General features: G+C 38.1%; 1 protein-coding gene across 7 annotated transcripts in view; it reads left to right on the top strand.

Annotated features, from left to right (window-relative positions):
* Nucleotides 1-25021, top strand: part of LOC127941558 (neurexin-2-like) — a 357596-nt gene that overhangs the window by 118069 nt on the left and 214506 nt on the right. For 3 of the 7 annotated variants that reach the window (XM_052536726.1, XM_052536729.1, XM_052536725.1), the window contains 6 exons: nucleotides 18-319; nucleotides 5664-5825; nucleotides 8579-9005; nucleotides 11136-11519; nucleotides 12372-12575; nucleotides 24116-24235. In XM_052536726.1, coding sequence (XP_052392686.1) covers nucleotides 18-319; nucleotides 5664-5825; nucleotides 8579-9005; nucleotides 11136-11519; nucleotides 12372-12575; nucleotides 24116-24235 — 1599 coding nt within the window. Of the gene's footprint in view, nucleotides 1-17; nucleotides 320-2882; nucleotides 2928-5663; nucleotides 5826-8578; nucleotides 9006-11135; nucleotides 11520-12371; nucleotides 12576-14714; nucleotides 14742-24115; nucleotides 24236-25021 lie in introns of all 7 variants that reach the window. The other 4 variants (XM_052536724.1, XM_052536722.1, XM_052536723.1 and 1 more) reach the window with 3 other exon arrangements.

Here is a 25021-nt window from a genome sequence, read left to right as displayed (position 1 = left end):
TATCTTCCTTCAACAAGGCCAAGCGGAGTCAGTGGCCACGTTCAAGGGTAATGAGTTCTTCAGCTACGACCTGTCCCAAAAGCCCATCCAGAGCAGCACAGATGAAATCACCCTGTCCTTCCGAACGCTACAGCGAAATGGCCTCCTGCTCCACACCGGCAAGTCTGCCGACTATGTCAATCTGTCTCTGAAAAGTGGGGCAGTGTGCCTGGTGATCAACCTGGGCTCCGGTGCCTTTGAGGCTCTGGTGGAGCCATCCGACGGCAAGTTCAACGACAATGCCTGGCATGTGGTCCGTGTGTCCCGCAACCTACGTCAGGTAACGTTCACCTTTGCACATCGTGACTTGACTTGACTTGATCGTTACTCCACAGGGAACTTAATTTAGTCTTTCTGATATATTTGATGACTTAATTTAGGTTAACTTGTATAATTGTGACAAGTAGGTGTATAAATGTGTCATTGTAGGGTTAGTAGGGTTAAACTGCTTTTAAACTGCTTTTTTTAGTAGGGTTAAACTGCTTTTAATGATTTCTGCACTGCCAGCAAAAGTAATTAAACTCAGAGTTTTTGATTGGCTAACAAATGTCGGTCAGTGTGAATTTTTTTTTTTTTTTTTTTTTTGATGATGATCACAATAACAAAACTGATTCTCACTGCAGCTATTTTAAAGATATATATCAGTTAATAGGGAATTTCAAGCATGGTTTTAAGTCAATCTAAACCTTTTATTTAGCTACGTGTTTGTTCTGAAATAGCTGTTATTCCACATATGAAATCCTGTGATATCAAGAGTATATTGTTTATAATAAAAGGTGAATTTTAGACTGCATTTTTGGGGATGGGGTCCCTCCAAACAAAAGTGAGCACCCAAATTTTCTTCAGGAAGGACCCTTCAGTTGGGCCGTTAACAAATGAAATATATTCGTTTTTAAACCTAACAGGATGTGTCACTAACATTGTTACAGATTTTGCAGGAACAAATTCTAAAACCTGTAAACAACAAAATGTTGCTTCCTGAAGTCAGTGTTTTTTTTTTAGTTGGTTTAACTCAAGCTTAAAGGGTTAGTTCATCCAAAAATGAAAATGATGTCATTAATAACTCACCCTCATGTCGTTCGACCTGTAAGACCTCCGTTCATCTTCAGAACAAAGTTACACAGTTTAGATTTAGTCCGAGAGTTCTCAGTCCCTCCATTGAAAATGCATGTACGGTATACCGTCCATGTTCAGAAGTGTAATAAAAACATCATCAAAGTAGTCCATGTGACATCAGAGGGTCAGTTAGAATTAGTTGAAGCATCAAAAATACATTTTGGTCCATAAATAACAAAAATTACGACTTTAATCAGCATTGTCTTCTCTTCCGGATCGGTCATGAGTGCATTCACAACACTGCAGTTATGCTGCTGACATATGACGCTGCTGACACTCACACTCACAACAGACCTGGAAGAGAAGACAATGCTGAATAAAGTCATAATTTTGTAAATTTTTTAATGTAATAAGTACATAAAGGCAGCTTGAGCTGTACCAAGCCGAGTCATACCACGCAGTGGAAAAGCACCATTAGTGGCTGTTGTTTTGGAGCTTGTCCACCTAAAAATGCTAGCCGTCAGAGAATTAACAAGGTAATATGTAACACTGGTTGCAAAATAAATTTTGTTGCAAAATAGAGTCACTTAGAGCAAAATATTTCTGTTGTTGGAATCTTGGAGGTCACTGCAGGATTGAAGTACCATTAAGCCACAGGCACTTCCAGACATAGACAGCAGTGATAATTACCTTCCAGTTGTTACTAACCAGTATGGGTGTGTGTGTGTGTGTGCGCGCGCGAGTCCCTGTTGAGGAGAAGTGTTTTGATTTGGCAACTCCATTCAAGTCCAGACTGCACCGCTCTGTTTTGCCTCTGATTAAATCCACAACGTGAATATGCTCCAATTATGCCAGCAAAATAATCTGTCCGCATTCAGCAAGCTTTCCATCTTGTGGAGAAGGGCGAATGTTTACTATTTGTCATTTAACCTAAGAGAAAACGGGTCCCTCTATCACAGGCTTCAAAAAAGCAGGATTAGTAGTAGTTAGCAATAGTTTTTTACAGTGCTATTATCCTGAGTGTTTTGATCTGTTATTGCTGAAATATGATTATATGATATAGAGAGCATCGTATAGACGCACACTATGGCTGCTCGCTTCTGCTGCCTCTGATTATTTCTCCATTTGACTGACATAACCTTTAGCTCAAGTGTTGCTTACAGAGCCGAGGGCGCACTTTGCATCTGTTAACGAATGAGCTGTATTTTTGTACAGCCACGACAAATTATGGAAGTACCGAACTCACAGATGCCGAGCAGGCATAAACGAGCACATAACGCGTGTTGACATTTTTGCTTTTGTCATCCATTTACCTTAATAAGTGAGTCGCTACTGCTGCTGTCATTCTTTACTCTAACGCTGCTGCCTCTGCAAGACCCTTCCTTCAAAACCCTCCCTGAACCATCATGTTTGACAGATTAGTTGAATTCTCTCTCTTTTTCTCTCTTTTACTAACACCGAAGCTTCTAAATGGATTTGTCATTGTTTATCTTCTGCCTTTACCCCTTCAAATACTAACATGAAATCCTCCATGGAATGTGAGCCATCTGTTTGCCGTTGACAGTGTCCATAGAAATTAGGCATAAACTAACAGATTTCAACAGCTATTTTTTTTTTCTCATTCTTCCTGGGAAGATATATTCTAATGGAGGGCGGAGAAATTAGTATCATTTGGTGGTATGCTCAAATTTGCTTACAGTTTGCTATATTTCAATCCTTCTAAAGCTTCTGTGGAGTTTATGGTATGTAATTTTACTCTCCCTCCTTGTTTTTTCTTTTTTTTGAAGCGCGCAGGGGTTGGACTCCCTACGGTAAACAAACTGCATTATATGGTAGATATCACATTCTAATTTGTCTAGTTTGGTTTGGCCCTTTCTTTTTATCTCTTTTTGCTTTTACTGTGCAGAAACGACTAAAGAAAAGTAAAAAAATGGCATCAATCCCCAGGTGCCATGCAAAAGTTCATTTTTTGCCATTTGCAATGTATGTACATTGTTTTCTGTTTGTTTTTGTTTTTATGCCACTCACAATCCACCCACCCATATCCTTATTAAAATGCTTTTTGTTGTATGAGTTCTACCATTAATAACACATCTTATTTGGCTGAGAGTTTCTTCGGTGGGCAAAAATTATGCTGTAAGCTGCTGACTACAGTCTGGGCCACCCTATGGCCAACACTGGATTCGTACCAACAAGTGCATATTTTTATGCTTAATGTAAAACCTGATGTATTGCTCCAAAACCATATCCTCAGAATTACACAGACAAACCTGCCAATTACATAAAATTACACGTGAATCTAAAATAAATCAAAAATTTACAGTGTCAAAGTAAAAGGGCAGAGGGGTGCTCTTTCAAAGCATTTCGTAATTTCTCAGATAAGAAATAATCAAACAAATATTTGACTTCAGCTGTTCAGCATTTCTGTCCACCTGCTCCATTCTCTCATTCTTCCCCTTTGATGTTGGCTTTTATTAAATGCTGCAGCATATAATTCATACAGATATTTCGGTGCACTGTATGATGTAGCATTTAATAATTCAGATTTTTGCTTAGATGTGTCTCTTAATGTGCAGTTTTCTTTAAGCATTGTGCTCGTATCTGCCAAGTTAATCAACAGGAGAGAAGGGCAGTGAGGGCTTTTACTTGTAGATGCAGCTACATTAGCTTAGATACAGTTGTCAATATCACAATATATGCCCTATGCACACAAAACAAAAACAAAAAGGCAAGGAGAAAACTCTACTCTTCAAACTTTGTTGCAGACAGACGAGTTCATTGTGAAGCTTGACTATAATGGGAGCGATTTAGTTTTGACACACCGTGTAGGTACGGTGTACCTGTGGGTTGCTTATGGTTGCCAAGCAACATCTTAACTCCAACTAATATATAATTCAACTGCATCAATCTGCTATTTTTCAGCGGCTTCAGATTTGATTAAAACTGTCATATTTGTAATATTCTTTCGATTCTTGTTTTTACCTAAAGCATTGCGTAATGTAAAATGGTCATTTATAATGCTGAAATACACAAGCCCTTCTGTTAAAAATGTTACTGACAGTTCGTTCTAATTCCCAGTTGCTTCACACTTAAATCTGAAAGAATGACCTTGGCCAGACAAATGGAGGTGTACTGCTTGAGCACAAACACTCACTGTTAATATGAAATGAAAGTGGAAAAATGACAGAATTGGATAAAAATGATTGTGGCTGCCATACAGCTGTTATTAACCCTCTATCTAGGGAACAGAGAGAAAAGATTGACCTCCTCTTACCCTTCTCTTCCTGTGGCATAAGAGTACATTTTTTTTTTTACAGATTTTTGTCATTCACTTTCTTAAGTAGCTGATGACATGTGACACTTTTTATCCAGCATGTGCACATGTTTTGCATCACTGGACTTACACTTTGCATGTTATTTTTTAGATATAATATGCAGCTTATACACACCATTATGCACCTGCATAATTTGCTTCCACTGCATGTGTGGGTAACTATTTTTGTTGATGTTGTGTGGTGTTGTACATTATTTATTTTGGGGGGTTTCTTTTCCACTCCATATTTTGCTTTATCTGCTCTTTCTCTCTAATAAAGGTTCAGACAAATACTGGGTTTCAATTTCAGGACAGTGCATACCATCTACAATTTCCAGCAAACAAGCTGCATTTTTTTCCGCCCAGCTTTGCCTACTTGTCCGCAGTAATAATAATGTTCACAGAATATTTGACAGCATTAGAGATGGAATCTGAATCCTTTCTGTCTGTCGGCATGGAAACGCCTCGACCACAAGCACAGTAAGAAATCCACCTGTTCTGGATGTCTGCCAGTGTTTCCACACTTCAACATTAACGTTTACAGATGTAGCCAATATAATTGTGCTCTAGATGCGTTTAATTCATCTTAAATGACTCTTTATAATGAGTCTAACTAAATGAAGTCCTGAAATCGCGGCCCGTGATGTCTTAACCGTCATGCATGGCTTGTGTATTAACAAACTGAGAGCTGTCGCTACCCAAACACCTCCAAAGTATTTCTTTTCAAGACATCTCTTATATATTGTGCAATTAATCCAGTAGTTGATCAGAACTGAACACCAACATAGTTAAATGCAACCTCTGTTATACTAACAACCATTTTTGTGTCTGAATCCCCCCTTTTATACTAATCTCGCACAGTCACCCTTAACATCACTTGCTAACCCACTCAACATATAGTGATTCCTCTTAGTTCCTGTAGCCATACACCTCCCCTTCCTGTCTCTTCTCTTCAACACTGACTAGTGCACAGTCTAGCCCACATGACAGCATTCTCTCATTCAGAAAGCAGCAATAGCAGACATAAAAATGGGTTGCCCCTTCGCTAACGTATGCATACAGAACCAGAGGAACCCCCACGTGAAACAGATTTGAGTTTTTTTTTTTTTTTTTTGTAGATGAACTTGTTGAAGCCAACAAGGATTTGATTCAGCTTTTGCATAATCAAAGGATTTCCCACGTTCCCTCTCTTGTTTCTTCCCTCTCTCTCTCTCTCTCTCTTCTGTCCCTCTCTTCTATCTTTATGCAAACATAGGTGACAATATCGGTGGACGGCCTGCTGACAACCACTGGCTACACCCAGGAGGACTACACCATGCTGGGCTCAGACGATTTCTTCTATGTGGGCGGCAGTCCAAACACGGCAGATCTGCCCGGCTCCCCTGTGAGCAACAACTTCATGGGCTGCCTTAAAGATGTAAGACGCATTTTGTTCTTTCATTTGAATTCAAGCGAGATGGTCGAGATGCGCTCAGAAGATCTGGTTTCTCGAGTTCCTTTGATGTTCTTTTTGTTTGGCGAGCAATCTGTCCTCTTTTACCTCTTCCTTATCTGTCCTTTCTCCTTTCTCTTTCACGTCCATGCACACCCCTCCGAGCATGTCCCATAATTTATGTCATGTCTATAGTGTTGAAGTGCCAGCTTTACTATCCTGACAGCCAAATTAAAAATTGATTTCCTCTATGGATCCCCGTTCGACTGTCCCAGACACTCCATCTCTGTCTTGTTGACCCCAGACTCTATTAATCACCCCTCTCTACCTGCTCAGCCATACAGTTAATATCAGTGGCCCTCTTCAGCAGGAGCATGAGCACTCCCTTATCGCAGCTCTTATAGAGACATATACTCATCTATAATGCTGTTAAGCTTTTGGGAGTCTGTGTTTTGTCTTGTTTTTTTCTAGTCGCTCATTCGTTTTCATTTGGTCTTTTGTTGTGCAGGTATTGTGTGTCATGTATGTTGTTGGATGTTCATGTTTTCCCCCATGTTGACCTCTGTAGCGTTTAACTGGGCAGGTTTGTCAAGGTGTAAATATATACCCTCTCAAGTCATTTGTCTGGTCCTTATAAGTTGTAATGTTCTGTGAGCCTTGTTTTTTTTGTTTCTGTTGGGTCTTGTTTTTTTTCTCATCTTGTCTTTTGAAAACAAATATATATTTTTATCCTCCATTGAGACCACTTTTTTGCCAAGGAAAAAATCCCCTGTTTTATGTTGAGAGCTATTTGATGTATTGGATAAAATATTAACATAAAATTATTAGCTTGGAAAGTAGTTATCAACAATCAAATGTCTGTACAGTCACATCTCAGAGCTCTCGACTTTCTTAAATCTATCCAATAATTAAAAGCACTTAACAGTGTCATTTTGTCACTCTATTTTTTTTTTCATTGTCGTAAATATTGTTTTTAATAATTTTAATGACTAAAACATATTTAACTGTGACACAGTTTGTTTGCAAGCCTGTTAATACAAGATTTTCCCTCATTGCGAATGAAGTAACGTTCCTCAAAATTGTGACACACAAGGAAAACAAATTACATTTATGGATATGGCAGATGCTTTTATCCAAATCGGCTTCTATTGCATTCAAAGTATGCAAATGTTTTTAGCAGTTCATGCATTCCCTGGGAATCAAACCCATGACTGATGTTGTTAGCACCATGCACTATTGTCTCAGCTAAAGCAATACTGGATTACCCCATTTGGATGAACAGTTTAGACCTTTTCTATGGCATGGCGGGAAGACAAATCGATGTTTCGTAATTTGTTTTAATTTTGTCCATTTTATCAGTGCGGTTTTTATGTTCTTTGAATGTTTATCACCAGAGAATTTCCAAACCACTCAAACCTTGGTTCCAGAAAAAAATGATAATAATAATAACTAAAACAGCTTACAGTGTTTGGTCTGACCTACTGAGGGTGACATTTTGTCTGGTAATTGGAAAAAAAAATGATTTTCAGTTCCTGTTTTGTACCCCATTTTGAAACGTGCCTGTTCTAAAGAAAATAAAAGTAGTGTTTTCCTGTGGAAGATGTCTACATGACAATACTTAGATGTTGTTTTTGGTTTGCGGAGCAGTTGTTGAGTTGTTCAGAGTGTTTTTATTGCTTCATCATCCAGTTGCTAGGGTGTTGTGTATGGTTGCTAAGGTGACCCAAGTACTTGTTTAGGATGTTTATTTAGAGGATTTGAGAAATCTATAACTCCAAGTATGAGCGTTATTGACCTCCGATAACAGAAATGTGAGATAAGAAGCAAGAAACAAGACATTTTAGGAAACATTGATATTACAGACCCGTATCTTAATCTGATAGCGAATCAGGAAGATTAGGATGTTTATGTTGTGATGGTTTGAAGCAGTCTCATTGACAGATCCCTCAGATTTTTTTTTGTCCACACTCTCAGGCAATAATTGCTTTTTTCATGTTCCCTCACTCGGAGCTGGCACCCCTTGTTCCGCTCCTACCTCTTCCCTTTATTTTTCTGTCTTGATGGCTGACGACAAACATGGCTGTCTTGCGTTATTTTCAGAGACACTCAAGTTCACACCCAGCAACAAAGCGTCAGTCATCATCTTCGGACAGAGAGAGCGACTGGTGTAAAAATGAAAAGCTTGTGTTCTGTGCTCGGCTGATTCGCCCATCTGGCTGAAAAGACAGTACATGTGACTGAGACAAAAGAAAATCAGCCCCAGGGGACACATTCACAATGCGTGTGTTGTAGGAATGTTATTTTAGGATCAGTTTTGCTTTGTGTCTAATAGTGTGGGCTAGACATCATACTCTAGATCAAGATCTCTCAGTTGACATCATCTAATGAATGCGCTGTTTATGCGTGCGATTCAGAAAACCGCTTAGCTTTAGTATTGTCAGAGCTAATGTTAGCGTAGGATGATTCATCATCCTACATTTCGTTAATGAAACAGAATATCGATTAAACCAGGGTTTCTGTAGCGTTCTAGATGAGGCTGCTAGGTTTATGTGATCCACTCGTGCTTCGAGGATTTAAAGAGACTGCTGTGTTTACCGACTTGAAAACTGTGCCCCCGAGGTACACGCATCAGCTGTGGTTTGTTTGTACCAGTGGGCAGCAGGCTACTCCATTTCACCCTGTTAGCACTCAAGCTCTTTTTTTCCCCCTCTCTCTCTCGCTCTCTCTCTCCGTCCCAGGTGGTCTACAGCAATAATGAGTTCAGACTGGAGCTCTCCCACCTGGCTGAATTGCGCGATCCCAGGGTTACCATCCACGGTGACCTGACCTTCCGCTGCGAGGATGTAGCTGCATTGGACCCCGTCAGTTTCGACACGCCGACCGCTTATGTAACCCTTCCGCACTGGAACGCAAAGAAAGCCGGATCCGTGTCCTTTGACTTCCGAACCACTGAACCCAACGGCCTCCTGCTGTTCAGCCACGGGCGGCCGCAGAGTTCAAAAGACAACAGACCGAAGGTGGACTTCTTCGCCATGGAGCTGCTTGAAGGTTTCCTCTACCTGCTCATGGACATGGGCTCCGGAAGCATCAAGATGAAAGTCGGGAACAAAAAGGTCAATGATGGAGAATGGTGCCACGTGGATTTCCAGAGAGAGGGCAGGAAAGGTCAGGATACTGCAAGATCAGCACCCACATTACTCGCCTGTTTGAAAAGCTGTTGTTAACCTGCTAGCTTTGATTTTTGCTCAGTTGTGAGACTGATGGGACGTTTGCTCTTAACGTCTGCTGTTAAAGCACCTCGTTCTGCCCGCTAAGGGTCCATCTGATATGCATACTTCAGAAACTGCTAAATCACTGTACTCCATTTCTTCTACTTCTCATTACCTCTCATTACTGTAAGAGCTCAACTCAAATACACTTTCCACAGTTTTAAAGCAGCAGGCCTGGCGTGAGATTTAGCAAATCCCACGGGAAGAGGTTGAAGACCTTTCCACTAGCTGAGCTCAGGGATAAAAAGAAAGAAAAGAAAAGAAAAGAAAAAGGAAGTGCAGTGGATTGTTAATGCTAAATTAATGAAACTTTTTTTTTTCTTGGACTTGTGACACTCATTGTACAGTAGCTACACTCATTTCATGAGTTACTAAAATTATAGTCTTCTGGGATCAGTAGTAGAATCATTAATTACATTTGTTTTAGTTAATTATTAACTAGGGCTGTCATTTAAATGTGTTTTTAACTATTACTACAGGGTTGTGCAGTTCATGAGTTTGAATTTGAATTAGCCACACCCCTCAGGAAGTTGAATTAGAACAGGAAAAGGATGTACTGTTTTACAATACACATCAAATACATTCTATCAATCTATCTGTCTGTCTGTTTCTGTGTCTGTCTGTCTGTCTGTCCGTTTCTGTGTCTGTCTGTCTGTCTCTGTCTGTCTGTCTGTCTCTGTCTGTCTGTCTGTCTGTCTCTGTCTGTCTGTCTGTCTCTGTCTGTCTGTCTGTCTGTCTGTCTGTCTGTCTGTCTGTCTGTCTGTCTGTCTGTCTGTCTGTCTGTCTCTATCTGTCTGTCTCTGTCTCTGTCTGTCCGTCTCTTTCTGTCTGTCTGTCTGTATGTCTGTCTCTGTCTGTCTCTGTCTCTTTCTGTCTGTCTGTCTCTGTCTGTCTGTCTGCCTGTCTCTGTCTGTCTGTATGTTTGTGTGTCTGTCTGTCTCTCTGTCTGTCTGTCTGTCTGTATGTCTGTCTCTGTCTGTCTCTGTTTCTTTCTGTCTGTCTCTGTCTGTCTGTATGTCTGTCTCTGTCTGTCTGCCTGTCTCTGTCTGTCTCTTTCTGTCTGTCTGTTTGTGTGTCTGTCTGTCTCTCTGTCTCTCTCTCTCTCTCTCTCTCTCTCTCTGTCTCTCTGTCTGTCTCTGTCTGTCTGTCTGTCTGTCTGTCTCTGTCTGTCTGTCTGTCTGTCTAACATTCTAACATTCTGTTTGTCATTTGTTCTCCCCACCTCTCATTCTGTATATTTTTCTGTCAGTCTATCTTTCTGCCTGTTAATCTGTCTTTCTGTTTGTCGTTTTGTCTGTTATTCTGTCTGTCTATTGTTCTGCTGTTCAGTCTAGTGGTCTATCTTTGTCCTTTCTGTTATTGTTATTCTGTCTGTCGTTTTCTATCCATCGTTCAGTTTGATGTTATGTCTGTTGTACATATCTGTCTTTATGTATTTATTGTTCTGTATTTCATTCTATCTGTCGTTCTGTCATTCGATTCAATTTGATTGATCTACAGTATATATCATTCTGTCATTCTGTCTGTTTTTCATTTATTTTGTCTGTTATTCACTGCCATTCGGTCTATTGTTCTTTTTTTCTTGACGAACTTTGCTTTTCTAATGAAAATTAGTTATATAAATTTCTTTGGATTCCAATTCATTTTAATTCTACTTCCTTACAAGTTGCTTATTAGCATGCATATTACAATCATACTGGCTTTTTAATTAGCACTTATGAAGAACATATTAATACCTTAGTCTGCATGACCATATTTTATATCCCTTAAATTCTACCTCATACCTAAACTTAACAACTACCTTACTAACTATTAAGAAGCAGTAAAATAGGAGTTTATTGAGGCTAAAGTCTCTGTTAATAGTTATTTAATAGTGAGAACTGTTGCCTAAACCTAATTTTCTAAATACAGTCCTTTTATTAAAAATTGGACTAATATAGATAATGAATAGATAAATGTTGTGGTGCATAGGTTCACATGCAGATTATCATCAATCTCTACTTCCTCCTCATTTCTTATCGCCTAGGCTCTATCTCCATTAATGGCCGCAGTGTTCCCTTTTCCACCAATGAGGGCAGTGAGATTCTGGATCTCGAGGGTGAAATGTTTCTGGGGGGTCTTCCGGAGGACAGCGGCAGTCTTCCTCTCCCCCCAGAAGTGTGGACCGCCCGCCTCAGGCTGGGCTTTGTGGGTTGCTTGCGGGATCTCTTCATAGATGGGCGCAGCAAGGACCTGCGGCGGTTGGCAGAGCTTCAAAGCGCTCCTGGTGTCAGCAGCTTCTGTACAAGAGAGACCCATCGGAGGTGCAGCTCTGAGCCCTGCGCCCACGGAGGCCGCTGCCACGAGGGCTGGAATCGACATATCTGCGACTGCACTGGAACTGGATATCTGGGCACCAACTGCGAGATGGGTGAGGAAAGTAGGGCTTAAAGCAGTGGGGAGGGAGGATTAAACATGGGATTACTTCTTACCGATGACACACGTTCTCTTAAAGAAGAGCCAGGCTTCAGTGCTTCACTTGTATACTTTTATATTGAGATACAGCTGCACTTAAGTGCATCCATCAGATCCTGCCTGCCTAGACCTTTGTGTGCTATTGCTGCATCGTTTCTAACTCTCTCCTGCCCTCTGCTGTCTGTCATTAAGAAAAGCAACTTGACCACACATTGCCCACTACAGACATGTCACAGGTGACTCAGCAAGGGTGCACATATAATTGATGTAGTATTGTAATAGTTATATGTAGCGAATAATGTAAATGTTATACAAAAATGAGCATGTTGCATTGTTAACTAGTGACAGACCGTTTAAAAATGTGTTATTTTGCTGATAATTATGCCTGCTTGGCTGATTAACAGATGTTTATCTATATTTTCTTTTGTGGTTTTACTGGTCTTTTGAGAACAATCATGGAGTTGCATTGTAGTTTTATGCGAGGTCATTTTTTTTATAAACTAAAACTATACTGATTAAAATTAAAATTAAAAATAAATAAAAACTATGTGGATGCTTTTTAAAGAACAGTAACTAAAAGAAAATGACAAAATATGCAATGTAAAAAAAAATATCACTATTATTTCACCACAGTGTAACAAATTTATATTGTAATAATATTAGTAGTTTTATTACTTTTTACATTTATATTTAATTAAAGATATTTGCTTACTTATTTTAGACCACTTACAAATGTAAAAGCAGCAGAAAAAGTCCTCCGTTTTTAGACCGTTGTTTTCTGATTTACTATTTTTTCCTGCTCTCTCAGAGTCTGCAGTGCTGAGTTATGACGGCAGCATGTTTCTGAAGGTCCTAATGCCTCACGCCGTTCACACTGAGGCTGAGGACGTGTCTCTGCGCTTCATGTCGCAGAGGGCTTACGGTCTGCTCATGGCCACCACCTCCAAAGAGTCCGCCGACACCCTGCGCCTGGAGCTGGACGGGGGAAGGGTCAGACTCACCGTCAACCTAGGTAACCTTCCCCTGCCGACCTCCGATGTCGAGGCACTCATAGAACAAGTGTGGGGTTCCTTCCAGAATGCATTTCACCTTCATTCCTCCATCTTTATCTCTTTCTTGGCTTCCTCTCTCACTGTCTCTCTATCTCTCTCTCTCACCTGTGCAGCCTTCAATGGCTATCTTTTCTGCAGCTTTCAGAGCAGACAGCCAGAGAGACCAACCCAGAAGCCACATTGAGTCATAATAGGGGAGACAAAGGGGAAATTATAACATTTTCCTAAATTTTTTTCTAACTGCCATCTTTGTGTACAAAAAACATGTGATCATAATAATATAATATAACTAATATAATTAATATAAAATAATTGTATTTAATATTAACCACCACTATATTTCAAAGAGAAGCACATCTCAAAGCAATTATACTTTTGCTTTAATGATTATCAATATTTAATAGGTTACACCTTTATATGCTATTAATTATTTTAGTCATCATGAATAATATTTATGCATTGAAAGTAAACATCTAAAATGGGAATGATGACATATGATGGTTATCATATATTACTTAAAAAAAAGCCTGTATAGATACAAATTTCATAGATACAAGGAATAAGTTTAATTTCAAAGGCTGTCCAAACTTTAGATGGGAGGAAAATCACAGGGGGTTCAGGAAAATCTTTATACTCTGAATGTAGGGATAAAAAACTAATAGAATCGCATTTAATTTTTTCAAGCAGAGAGAGAACTTTACCAAGCATAAGCTGAATAAGTGTTAGCAGTCAGTCTAGCTTGTTTGTGATTGAAAAGAAATGTAATTACCCTCTGATCTTTTCCACCATAAGAACCAAATAGTAATTCTTCTAAAGTCTCTCACTGCCCTTTCAGCTCAGACTCCTGCTCTGACGACAGACTGTGTCTGTTTGTACAGAAGATTACAGACAGAGCAGAGTCTGTCCTAGAGCAGTGTGACAGTGAGACAGGTCCCTGGCTGTCTGTGGTCACTCTTCTGTAGCGGTTGACAGCTTGAGAGTTCACCACAGCCAAGAGTGCTCGCACCGTTCTGCAGGATCAAATCACCGTTATTACCTGTCTTTAGTCATATCATCAGCCTGCAATCAAATCCCTGTTATTACCTGCCTTTTTCTTTTTTTTTTTCAATAGAAAATGGGACATTTGGCTTGCAAAAGTTATTGGTAAATACTTTACCTTACTTATGCCAATTAATAAAGAAACTTCAAATTCTATTGTAGAAGACAAAACTTTGTTTGATTTAAATGTGCTTTGGTTTTCAAATTAATGTGTTATGTTGCATTCTCTTCTTGTTTCTCAATTTAACTTAATCTATTATCTATTATTTATTTCATTATTGTTATTTTTTATTAATATAAAAAAATAAATGCAGCCTTGTTGAGCATAAGAGACTTTTTTCACAAACTAAAAAAAAAATATTTGAACAGAATGTTCTTCATGAAATTGAAAAGCTTTTTAGACTATTTTTTATTATTTTTTTTTATTTTTTTTTATCTTAAGTTTTAAGCCATTTCAAAGGAAGCACATCAAGACATTCTCTCTCTCTCTCTCTCTCTCTCTCTCTCTCTCTCTCTCTCTCTCTCTCTCTCTCTCTCTCTCTCTCTATATATATATATATATATATATATATATATATATATATATATATATATATATATATATATATATATTTATATATCTCAAAAGGCTGAGAAATATTGCGGTGTATATTTGTTTAGCTCTACCGCCCGGTCTATAGGTGACCTGTTTTAGAAGCACGAGCTCTTGGCTGATGGTGCAGACTGCCCTTGCCTACAGTCATACTGGCACCACCCACATACAGGGAGGAGGCAAAGCACAGGCTAAATCCAATGTTTTATCTGTATATTTATAAATTGCCAAATGCCACACATCTGGTCTTGGCATTTCACTTACTGGTTAGTTTATGTGCGGCCTCTCGCCCTGTGATTGTGGGGTGTGGGCCCTTGTAGAGAGGGAGTCTGACTCTCACCCTGTCCCCGGATGGTTGACTCTATGCAATATTTTTGTGTTTGTCTGCAGATTTAACCTTGAAGGATGTGGTTTGGAATTTTAGTTTCTTTTCCTTTAAATCTCACCATCTCACTCTCTTTCCCACCAGATTGTATCGGGATAGACTGTAACCTTAGTAAGTGATTCTTTTATCTGCAATGCTATTTTTATCTCTTCTTTCTCTCATGCTCAGCCCCAATTCATCAAAAGTTTCTTCTCCTCCCTCGTAATCCTGTCTTCCTGCACCGTTAACAGATTTTCTTTTGAACATGTTCCCAGTTTGCATCCCTCTCTCTTTTCCCTCTCGCTCTCCCTCCCCAACAACCCCCTCTCTCCCGCGTTCCCTCAATCTCAATCTCTTTTGTTCCACAAAATCTGCCAATTTGCTGCGGTGTTTGAAATTAAGCATAACCATCCCGACAGTTTCCATTTCCACACCATATGTTTCTCACTGCTCCTCCAATGCTCTAATCTGTTTCATGTCTCTGTGGGACTCTGTTACGTAAGGAAAATACGATAATAAACCATATAATAAAAGAAGAAATCTTCATTTGCCAAATCAGGCGTGAGGTTGAACATTGCCTGTATTTGAGCGGTGTTTCATCCATCAAATGTGTTTGGAATCGATGCAATCCTCAGTATTAGCAGTGCAGTGATGCTGAAGGTAAGTAGTATAAATTGGATGTATGAGGACCACGGGTTGTATTTTGTGTGTGTGTGTGATTTTTGAATATATATATATATATATATATATATATATATATATATATATATATATATATATATATATATATATATATATATATATAGGCTTGTCAATTATTCTGTTTAGACCAAAAAAAAAGAAAAAAAAAAACTATTTTCACAATTAGTTACAGTGAAACATCACATAACACACTGAATTAAATGTGAAATGTAGAAAGTAGAAAGAATGAAATTTTATTTTCTCATAAAACGTATGCCAATATTTCCGTTTTATTTACAACAAAATAATTTTTGAAGTGTATGTCTGTCTCTCTTTTGTTTTTATTTATTCATTTGGGTTTTTTGATCCTACTTGCAGATTAGCTCTCAGTTTCAATTTTTTTCTTATAATATGCTACCATTCAAGTGTTACATTGTCATTGTTATGTTACATGTGCATCCTAGAGTAATACAAATTATGCATAATTACATGCAATAATATACTTAATTAATATCTCTCAGTACTTAAATGTATAATTACGTTGTAAACTTGGAATTACTATTTTAATATATTTTAAAATGTCATTTATTGCTGTGATGCAAAGCTGAATTTGCAGCAGTCACTTAAGTCTTCAGTGTCACATGACCCTCCAGAAAAATTCTAACAGGCTGAAACATTTCTTTTTTATTGTCAGTGTTGAAAACTGTTGTACTGCCTGATATTTTTTCATGGACACTGATTTTTCTTTTCTTCTTCTTTTTTTCTTCGTTTATGAGTAGGAAGTTCAAAAGTGATATGACTTTCAATTGAATTGTAAGAAAAACCTTTACTGTCCCCTTTTGACAAAATATTAGTTTCTTAAAAAATGGTAGTATATGTTTTTGGTAAATTGCTGTGGTACTGTATGTAGGAGGGACAAAAATAGATGGAATATGGTGCAATTGGTAGCTAAATGCTAAATAGCCAGATATTTCATAAACATAATGTAGGATTTATTAATGTGCAGTAGTATGATGCCAGCTATTATTGATACTATTTATTCTTTACTTGGCTTTGTACAGTAAGCCGTTATTATGTTCTCATTTCAATAACAAAAAATTACGAGGCTACAGTACTTGAATTCATCTTTTTTCCTTTGTTTGAGGATTATAGCTTTTTTCCATTTGCTTAAGATATTCTACACTACTAAAATATATGCCATGTACAGTATTTACATCTCTAATTGTGAGATTCGTCTCTAGTACTTCATTAGTCATGAGGTAGTAGGTGTTTGTGCTTCAGGGCACGGTTCCCAAAAAGGCATGAACATCTTTTGTGCATTGGAAATTTTGACATGTTCACCATTCAAATGCGTCATCACAGATTTATTCATCTGTTATAGTGACTCAACAAATTTGGATAAATCTTAAAATTATTCCAATGACACACACAGATGCATAAGACTATGATGCAACGTGCTGGTTTAAATAAACTGTAAAGGCATTATTCAGAGCTTTTTAGAAGCAGGTAGGCCCACACTGATGTTTTCAAAGTTCTACACATCCTGAACTCCTTTGTTTCTGTCTTTGAAATATTTGGCTACTTATATTATGTGTTTAGTTAAACTAATTTCACTGCACTTGTGGCACAAGTGTTAACAAATGTTAATTTGCACAAGAATGTTTTCCGCTATTGCAATATTTGTTTTAATATTATAGCCTCAGGGTGCAAACAATGTTTTAACATGACATTAGTCAAAAAAAAAAAAGTGCTGCATCGAATCTTACTGTAAATCCATGGCGTCTTCTCATGTTCAACAAACAGTCATCTACATTTAAAGTGTTAAACACTGAATGATTTCACCAGTGCCAATGATGCTCTATCATCTGTTGCTTCTATCAAACATAAATAAATGAATCAGATAAAATGGATAATTAGTAAAACATGGATAAATAAAATGCAGTGACAATTTGATGTGAACTTTGATAAATTTGCACATAGTTTGCACAAATAAAAAAATATTTGATTTTACTCCTTTTTTTTCTTTTTTTTTTGAGAAAAGGCATGAAGTGACAAAATTAGGCCCATGTAAAGTATAAATATAGTTTTATAAATGTGTGTTTTAACAAAACTGTTGTATGCTTTTATAATATTATTTTTCTGCTTCTGCGCTTTAATCCTTCAAAAATGTATTTTCAACGTCTTGCCATTACCTTTTTTGATTATACTTTTCTGTTTCTAATATTCTTTTTTTAATAATTAAGACTAAATTATGTAATATGCATTGTGAGATTTGGCTGTTAGTATATTTAAGATCAGCTAAAGAACTGCATTGACCATGCAGGACTGAAACGTCCGTTCCTTTTTTTATTTATTATTATTTTTAAAGCCCAGAATCATATAGATTCCACCACCAGGTGGCAACAAACACCATATATTACAGCATCAGATTTAGTTTCAGCCGAGTCTCATGCTCTGCAAATACTCAAGTGCCTTTTAAAGAACTGAATCTACAAATCCTCCCTGTTTAGGGAGTGTAACATCCTTGTCATCAAATACATTACAAACTATGCTAAATGCATTTGATGACACAAATTGAGTTTTATGGCACGGCCAATATTTAGGATCTGAGAAACGATTTATCGTGCATAATGCTCACTGGATGATGAATCTCTGCTTGGTCATATGTGGAGAAGTACATTCATAATCAGATGAGCATGACCATTTGAAGTGTTAACCTGTGGAAGTATTTCACAGTCCCCTTTACGCTCTCAATATTAACTCGATGGGTATATCAAACATATTTAGACTGATGGAAGTTTTAATGACAGTAAAATGTTAATTGACTTTTAAATAGACAGAAATGCTGGTAGTTAAAGTAAATTATACCCTATTAGGGCCCTCTGCCATCTGTTGGAACACTTCTCACCATGATGTGCATTTTAAACAGTTTAGCACAGAGTAGTCGTGAATACGAAGCAGATCCAGATGACGTTATCATGCAAAAATTACACATTAATGTTAAGTTAACATTAGGTTTTGATGAATAATTGACGTTTTCCAATGCCTGAAGAGCTGTTCATCAAAGTTAAGATTAGATTAGATTAAGATCTGCATTCTAACGGGTGTTTCTTGATATCTAAGGCTGTTCTAAACTCGTGTTCGCTTACACGCACAGGCTTTATTTGTACTTGAATCGTTTATGCTGCCGCGGTTTCATCCGAAATGCTGAGTAATATTAAACCGAGCCGAAGCGACACGTGTGCTCTTAGATTTAAAAGCAGGGATGGGCAACGATTTAAATTTAATTAACAAGCTGCCAGAAGGTGTAGGATGACAACTTCCCTCTCTCTGCCTCCTGCTCGCTTAAACCGTTTTTTTTTTTTTTTTTTTTCTTCTTTTTCAGAGCTTGAAGAGCTAATTAGAGGGATGATATGACATCGACTCAACTCCAATGCAAAGAATGTCACACATACCTGGTCGTTACGAGTTTTACTCATAAGTATTTAATCTATAGTGCCATTTTGAGCAGCAAACAGATTGCCTACCAGATTAATACCAGCTGTTTTGCTTATACAAAACCCATCCGTGGAAGGTTTATTAGATTTCAAGTGCTACAACACCCCTACAAATAGGCTGACGTTGTTCCTCAGAGGGCTGTTGGCTCCAGCAGAGCCAATTAGAGTAGCCAGCAGTGCAGTCTGAGGGGCTTTGAACCACCATGTCAGGCACTAGCTGCTCCGCACGATGAAGGCTGAGGCAGCTGCATCTGCCTGACCCATTTTTCCATGTGCACCCCAGGCGCCTCTGAGCAGGCGTGAACTGGGGCCGCAGCAGCCGCTTCTCAAAACCATTACTTTAGCATACTATCGGCAAACATTCACCGCTGCTGATTGTGGGACTCTTGAGGTCTGTGAGGGATTTGGTGTGTGTGTACGGTCACTTTAAACCTGTGCGCCGAGGCACAGTATGGTTTTGTTCCCCAGCCATAAAACTCCTGAGCCTGTAAAATGATTATACACATGCCCAGGGCCAATTCAATTTCAGTTTAAGTATAATGCGTTAGTCTCATGTTACACACAAATGCTCAGACATCACCAGTCACTCGGTTATAATGAGGAGAACTGCTTCAGTTGTTTTTCCCTCCTTTTTACTATTGAAGCAATGTTTTAAAAACACCAAATCAATGTGGTTTGTATCTCTAAGTGACATATAATAGTGTTTTATGTGGAAGATTAGATAATAGCAGAACTGAACTGGCAGCTGCAGATGAAAAATTAATTTTAGTAAGCACACATACTGTAGGCGGTGATGTGATGGTGGTCTAAGGTTTAGCTGTTGGGAAAATCCATATGAATCAACAAAGAAAACAGAGGTTAGTTAAAAGGATAGGAAATTATAGTTAAAAGGATAGGAAATGACTGTTTAGATGAGCTGAGTTTAGTTGTCAGATGAATTGGCTTCTAGCTACAGATAATTCTCGATAGATTCTACTGTATACTGTATCTGGCATCTCTTTAATGGCTGTTGTCTGCTGAAAGAAATTAGAAGATTGTCCCTCATTAAACATAATCCAAGGGTATTCATAATGTCCATATACTACACATTAAAATGAAACTGCAGATATAATTTTGTAGGCCATTTGCATGGTCAATACATTGTTCCAGGCATAAAATTCATGACATGGTAACAGTTCTGATGTGAAATACAAATTTTATCATATAATTATCATTGCTGATAAAATATCAAATGAAAATGATCAAATAATGATTAATTATACAACTGAAATTCCCAAAAGATTTGTTAAATACTATCAAGAATGTGTGATTTGTTCATTCTCTTTAACCTTTGTTTAATTGACAGAAAGCACAAAGAACGGATTTGCAATGTTTCCACTGACCAACTTAATTGTATTACGTAAATATAAACACATTATGATTTTGATGGCTGCAACACACGCCAAAAAAGTTGGGACAGAAGCATGCGTCACATCAACTGTCCTTTTAATTACTCTGTTTAATCGTTTGAGAATTGAGGATAATAATTGTTAAAGTTTTGCATGCAGAATTTTTGTCCAGTCTTGTTTGATAGAAGACTTCAGCTGCTCATCAGTCCGTAGTCATTATAGTCTGATTCTCCTTTTCATGACTGGTAATACATTTTCAATAAGAATCCAATCTGCTGGGCAGTCAGTCACATCCAAATGTGTCTGCGAAACCACACTGTTGTGGCACATGCAGAATGGCACCTGGCATTCTTGATCTAATAACCATGGACTTCCCATGAAAGGCGTCATATTAATGGTAGTATATGTCTCTGTACAATCCCAACACATGCCTCCTTTTCCAATGGTACCTTCACACAGAGGCCAGTCACCCATGCCATTTGCTCTGCTGCACTGCACTCCATACCATGAGAGACGTTTGCTTTTACATCTTTCTCTGATGAAAGTCTGAATAGTTCCTTTGGTCTTTGAGACTGAGAACTCGCCGTCCATATTTCACAGAAACAAGTTGAAACGTGGACTCATCTGACCACAGCACACATTTCCTGTTTTCTTTTTAACTATCTGAGATGAGTTCTGGCCCAAAGAACCCTGCATCATCACTGCATAGAATTGATGTACAGCTTTCTCCTTGTGTAACAGAGATTCAGGTTGCATTTATTGATGCTGCGGCAGACTGTTAAGTGACACCGGTTTACGAAAGTACTCCTGAGCCTGTGTGGCTATATTTAACACTGTACCATCTGAGGGCTCAAAGGTCATGCACATTTAATAGAGGTTTCGTGCTTTGCCCTACACAGACAGATTTTCCTGGATTCCCTAAATCTTTATACAATATTATGTATGGTAGGTGTTGGAAGGTGATATTTTATTTGTTTCGAGACTTTTCTCATGAAATTTGACACAGTTATGAGCCATGATCCAGCTTTGCTTGTAAAAATAGTTTTGTTTTATTTGATAGTTAGTATAAAAGTTTTATAGATTCATTTTGATATTCTATAACTTTTTCACTTTTATTTTGCCTCTGTCCCAAAATTTTTAGACTGTGTTACAGCCATCAGAATCTAAAGTTTTTTATATTTACAAAAAAGTTGGTCAGTTAAATCTCAGGAAGTCTTTTCCTTGTACTTTTGTCGGTTAAATAAACGTTAAAGACAGTTAACAGATTCTTGATTTTATTGCATTTTACAAAATGTCCCAACTTTTCTGGAATTGGGTTTGTATACACACACACACACACACTACAGTTCAAATGTGTTGACAAAGTAAGTTTTATTTTTTATTTTATTCTGCAAAGGATAATTAAATAAACCAGTAAAAAGAGAGTAAAGAGATTTACATTTAATCATTTAGCAGACACTTTTATCCAAATCGACTTACAAATGAGAACAATAGAAGCAGTCAGGTCAACAAGAGAACAACAACAGTATACAAGTGTCATGACAAGTATCATTAAGTCTAGTATAGAACGCATAGCCAGGTTTTTTTTTTTTTAATTAAAATTATTTTTTATTAATTTTTTTTTTATAAATGAAAAGACAAGAAAAGGAAAAGTGCTTGTATTACTGTAGTTGGTTAAGTGCTGTCGAAAAAGATTAATCTTTAGATGTTTCTTGAAAATGAGTAAAGACCACCAGCTGGGCACAGTCCAGGAAAAGGTCCGTGAGAGTGATTTTGAACTTCTTTGGGAAGGCACCACAGGGCGTCGTTCACTTGCAGAGCGCAAACTTCTGGAGGGCACATAAGATTTAACCAGTGAGTTTAGGTATGTTGGTGCCGTGGCAGTGGTGGACTTGTAGGCAAGCATCAGTAAATTGAATTTGATGCGAGCGGCTACTGGTAGCCAGTGTAACCTGATGAGGAGAGTTACATGAGTTTTTTTTTTTTTTTTGGCTCATTGAAGACAACCCTCGCTGCTGCATTCTGGATCAATTGCAGAGGCTTGACAATACATGCAGGAAGGCCTGCCAGGAGAGCAGTGGTAAGAAAAGCCATACTTCTGAATGACAGATCCTAATTACGTCATGTAGATGGAGAAGAGAAGTGGTCCTAGTACTGAGCCTTGAGGAACCCCAGTAGCAAGGTGTTGTGACTTAGAAACATCACCCCTCCAAGACACACTGAAGGATCTGTCAGAGAGGTAGGACTCAACCCACAGGAGTGCGGTTCCAGAGATGCCCATCTTTCTGAGGGTGGACAGGAGAATCTGGTGATTAACGGTGTCAAAAGCAGCAGACAGGTCCAGTAAGATGAGCACTGAGGATTTTGAAGCTGCTCTTGCTAATGCTAATCGCAGGGCTTCAGTAACTGAGAGCAGAGCAGTCTCAGTTGAGTGGCCACTTTTGAAGCCAGATTGTAAGCTGTCCAGGAGGTTGTTCTGTACAAGGAACATAGAAAGCTGGTTGAACACAGCTCGCTCAAGTGTCTTTGCAATGAATGGAAGAAGGGATACCGGTCTGTAGTTTTCAAGAAGCGCTGGATTTAGAGATGGTTTCTTGAGCAGTGGGCTTACCCGAGCCTGCTTGAATGCTGAGGGAAATGTTCCAGAGTGAAGAGAGGAGTTGATAATGTGAGTAAGCAAAGGTATAACTGAAGAAGAGATCGCTTAAAGGAGGTGAGTGGGGATTGGATCAAGTGGACAAGTAGTAGGATGATTGCACAGGAGAAGTTTGGAAACGTCCATCTCTGAGAGTGGGGAGAAGGAGGAGAAAGAGTGTGCGTCGTTCCTTGTGAAGTTGCCCTTAGTCTGCGGTGTGGAGAATTGGTCACTGATGGTTCTTGTCTTATTTGTGAAGAAAACTACAAAGTAGTCCGCTGTAAGAGTCGATGGAGGAGGTGGTGGCGGCGGATTAAGAAGAGAAGAGAAAGTCTTGAAGAGTGTCCAAAATTTATGTTTGAAAAGAACTTTATTTAAAAGAATCTTGTAAAAATTTACACAGTACACAGTTTCCTTAAAAACAGCACAACTGTTTTCATCATTGATGATGAGTAACTATTATTTGAGCACCAAATCAGCATATTATAATGGTTTCTGATATAAAATAATATATGTATGCATGTCTGTATGTATGTTTTATGGTATATTTAATACCTGTTACCTACTGTTGCTACAAGAAAAGTATCCTCGACTGAGCTGATCACTTGCATGTTCTGTTAAAAAAACTAAAAAGAGCAAAATACATGATTGGTAGGAAACAGTTACCAGTTACATTTTAAAGTTAAAACTTAAAGACATTTTTAGAATTAAATCATTCACCAATTGGGAGTGTGTTGACAGTCTGTGTAGCTGAATGGTTGAGCTGCAGAAAACCAATAATGAGTGGCTTTGACGGCTACAGATTTGAAAAATAAAGCTAGGAATAAAGAACCCTACATTCTAACACAAAGAACCACTTTTCAGCATAGAAGAGTTGTTAAAGATAATAGAGCAGTTGCTATGTGTTAAAAATGGTAGAATGTCAATCCTGGTCCATATGTCTTAAATAATAGATTATATATACCCTATAGAAAGAGTTAGCAGAACAGCATATGAACTGTACTTGTCATGGTCCTCCTTAAGGAGTATGTTGTTATCTGTGTTTTGTGTGGGCTCCTGGTTGTGTGAAATGTAAATGAGCACGTTTGAATGTGTAGGTATGCTCATGAGTGTCAGTATGTGTGTGCGCACTCACTCTGGTGATGTTTGAGTTTGTAGATACGGCCTGTCAGTTCGCCGTGACTTTGTGTCTGTATTTGTATGTGTGTGTGAGGTGAGAGCACCAGGCCTGTGAGGTAGACTGTGCTGTATTGATAAGATGGGAAGCTTGCAGCGGTGTGTGACTTTGGCCCTCTCTCTCTGCAGGTAAAGGACCGGAGACTCTGTTCGCAGGGCATAAGCTGAATGACAATGAGTGGCACTCTGTGAAGGTGGTGCGCCGTGGGAAGAGCCTGCAGCTCTCTGTTGACAATGTGACCGTAGAGGGTGAGAGGAAGACCTCACACTCACTGTATATGTACTGTATATGGACACAAGGACAGTTATTACAGTTATAATCGAGCTTCAGTGTTCTCTTGTGTACATTTAAAATTTATTCATTTATTCATTCATATTGTTCATGTATTTTTTTATAATAATCATAATATTACCAGTTTACTGTATTTTTTATTTTTTTTATCCAGCTTTGGAAGGTTGTACACATAAGGGTTTTTACACTAGTTAATGCACATTACATAACCTTAAATAATTTTAGCTTCAGTCAGATTGAAATTAAACTTTTAAAGTGCATGTAAACACGCTTACTGTATCCTAATTCAGTGTTATCCATTAAGAAGCGACTAAATAAGAAGAGGCATTTCAGACATTTTTTCACTGTGAATCTAGGAAATCTAATTGGTCTAAAATAGATTTGTGAAATATATATTTTCTGACTGCTTTTGTGAAATGAATCGTCACAATCCATTGACAAAATTTGACTCAGAAGAATAGTTTGCTCAGGAATCGTTATTTCTATAATGACCCAAGATTTTTAGTGAATAACAACTTAAATTTTATCACAGAATGTTTTCATATGGATTTTTATGTTCAGTGTACATAGACTTGCTTGGCACTTAAAACTTGCCACATCATGCCTAGTTATTCATTTATCGTAGTGTTGACAACTGAAATATTATATGTAGTACAGTTTTACAGGTTTAGATTCATCTTACACACTGCAAGTTCAGCATTACCATACATCCGACTCTTATTTGAACATCAAAAGCTGTGCTT

This window comes from Carassius gibelio, chromosome A21 (assembly GCF_023724105.1).
Source record: "Carassius gibelio isolate Cgi1373 ecotype wild population from Czech Republic chromosome A21, carGib1.2-hapl.c, whole genome shotgun sequence".
NCBI classification, from domain to species: domain Eukaryota; kingdom Metazoa; phylum Chordata; class Actinopteri; order Cypriniformes; family Cyprinidae; genus Carassius; species Carassius gibelio.
The sequence above is the reverse complement of the archived record's forward strand: the minus strand, read 5'-3'. Positions and strand labels throughout refer to the sequence as shown.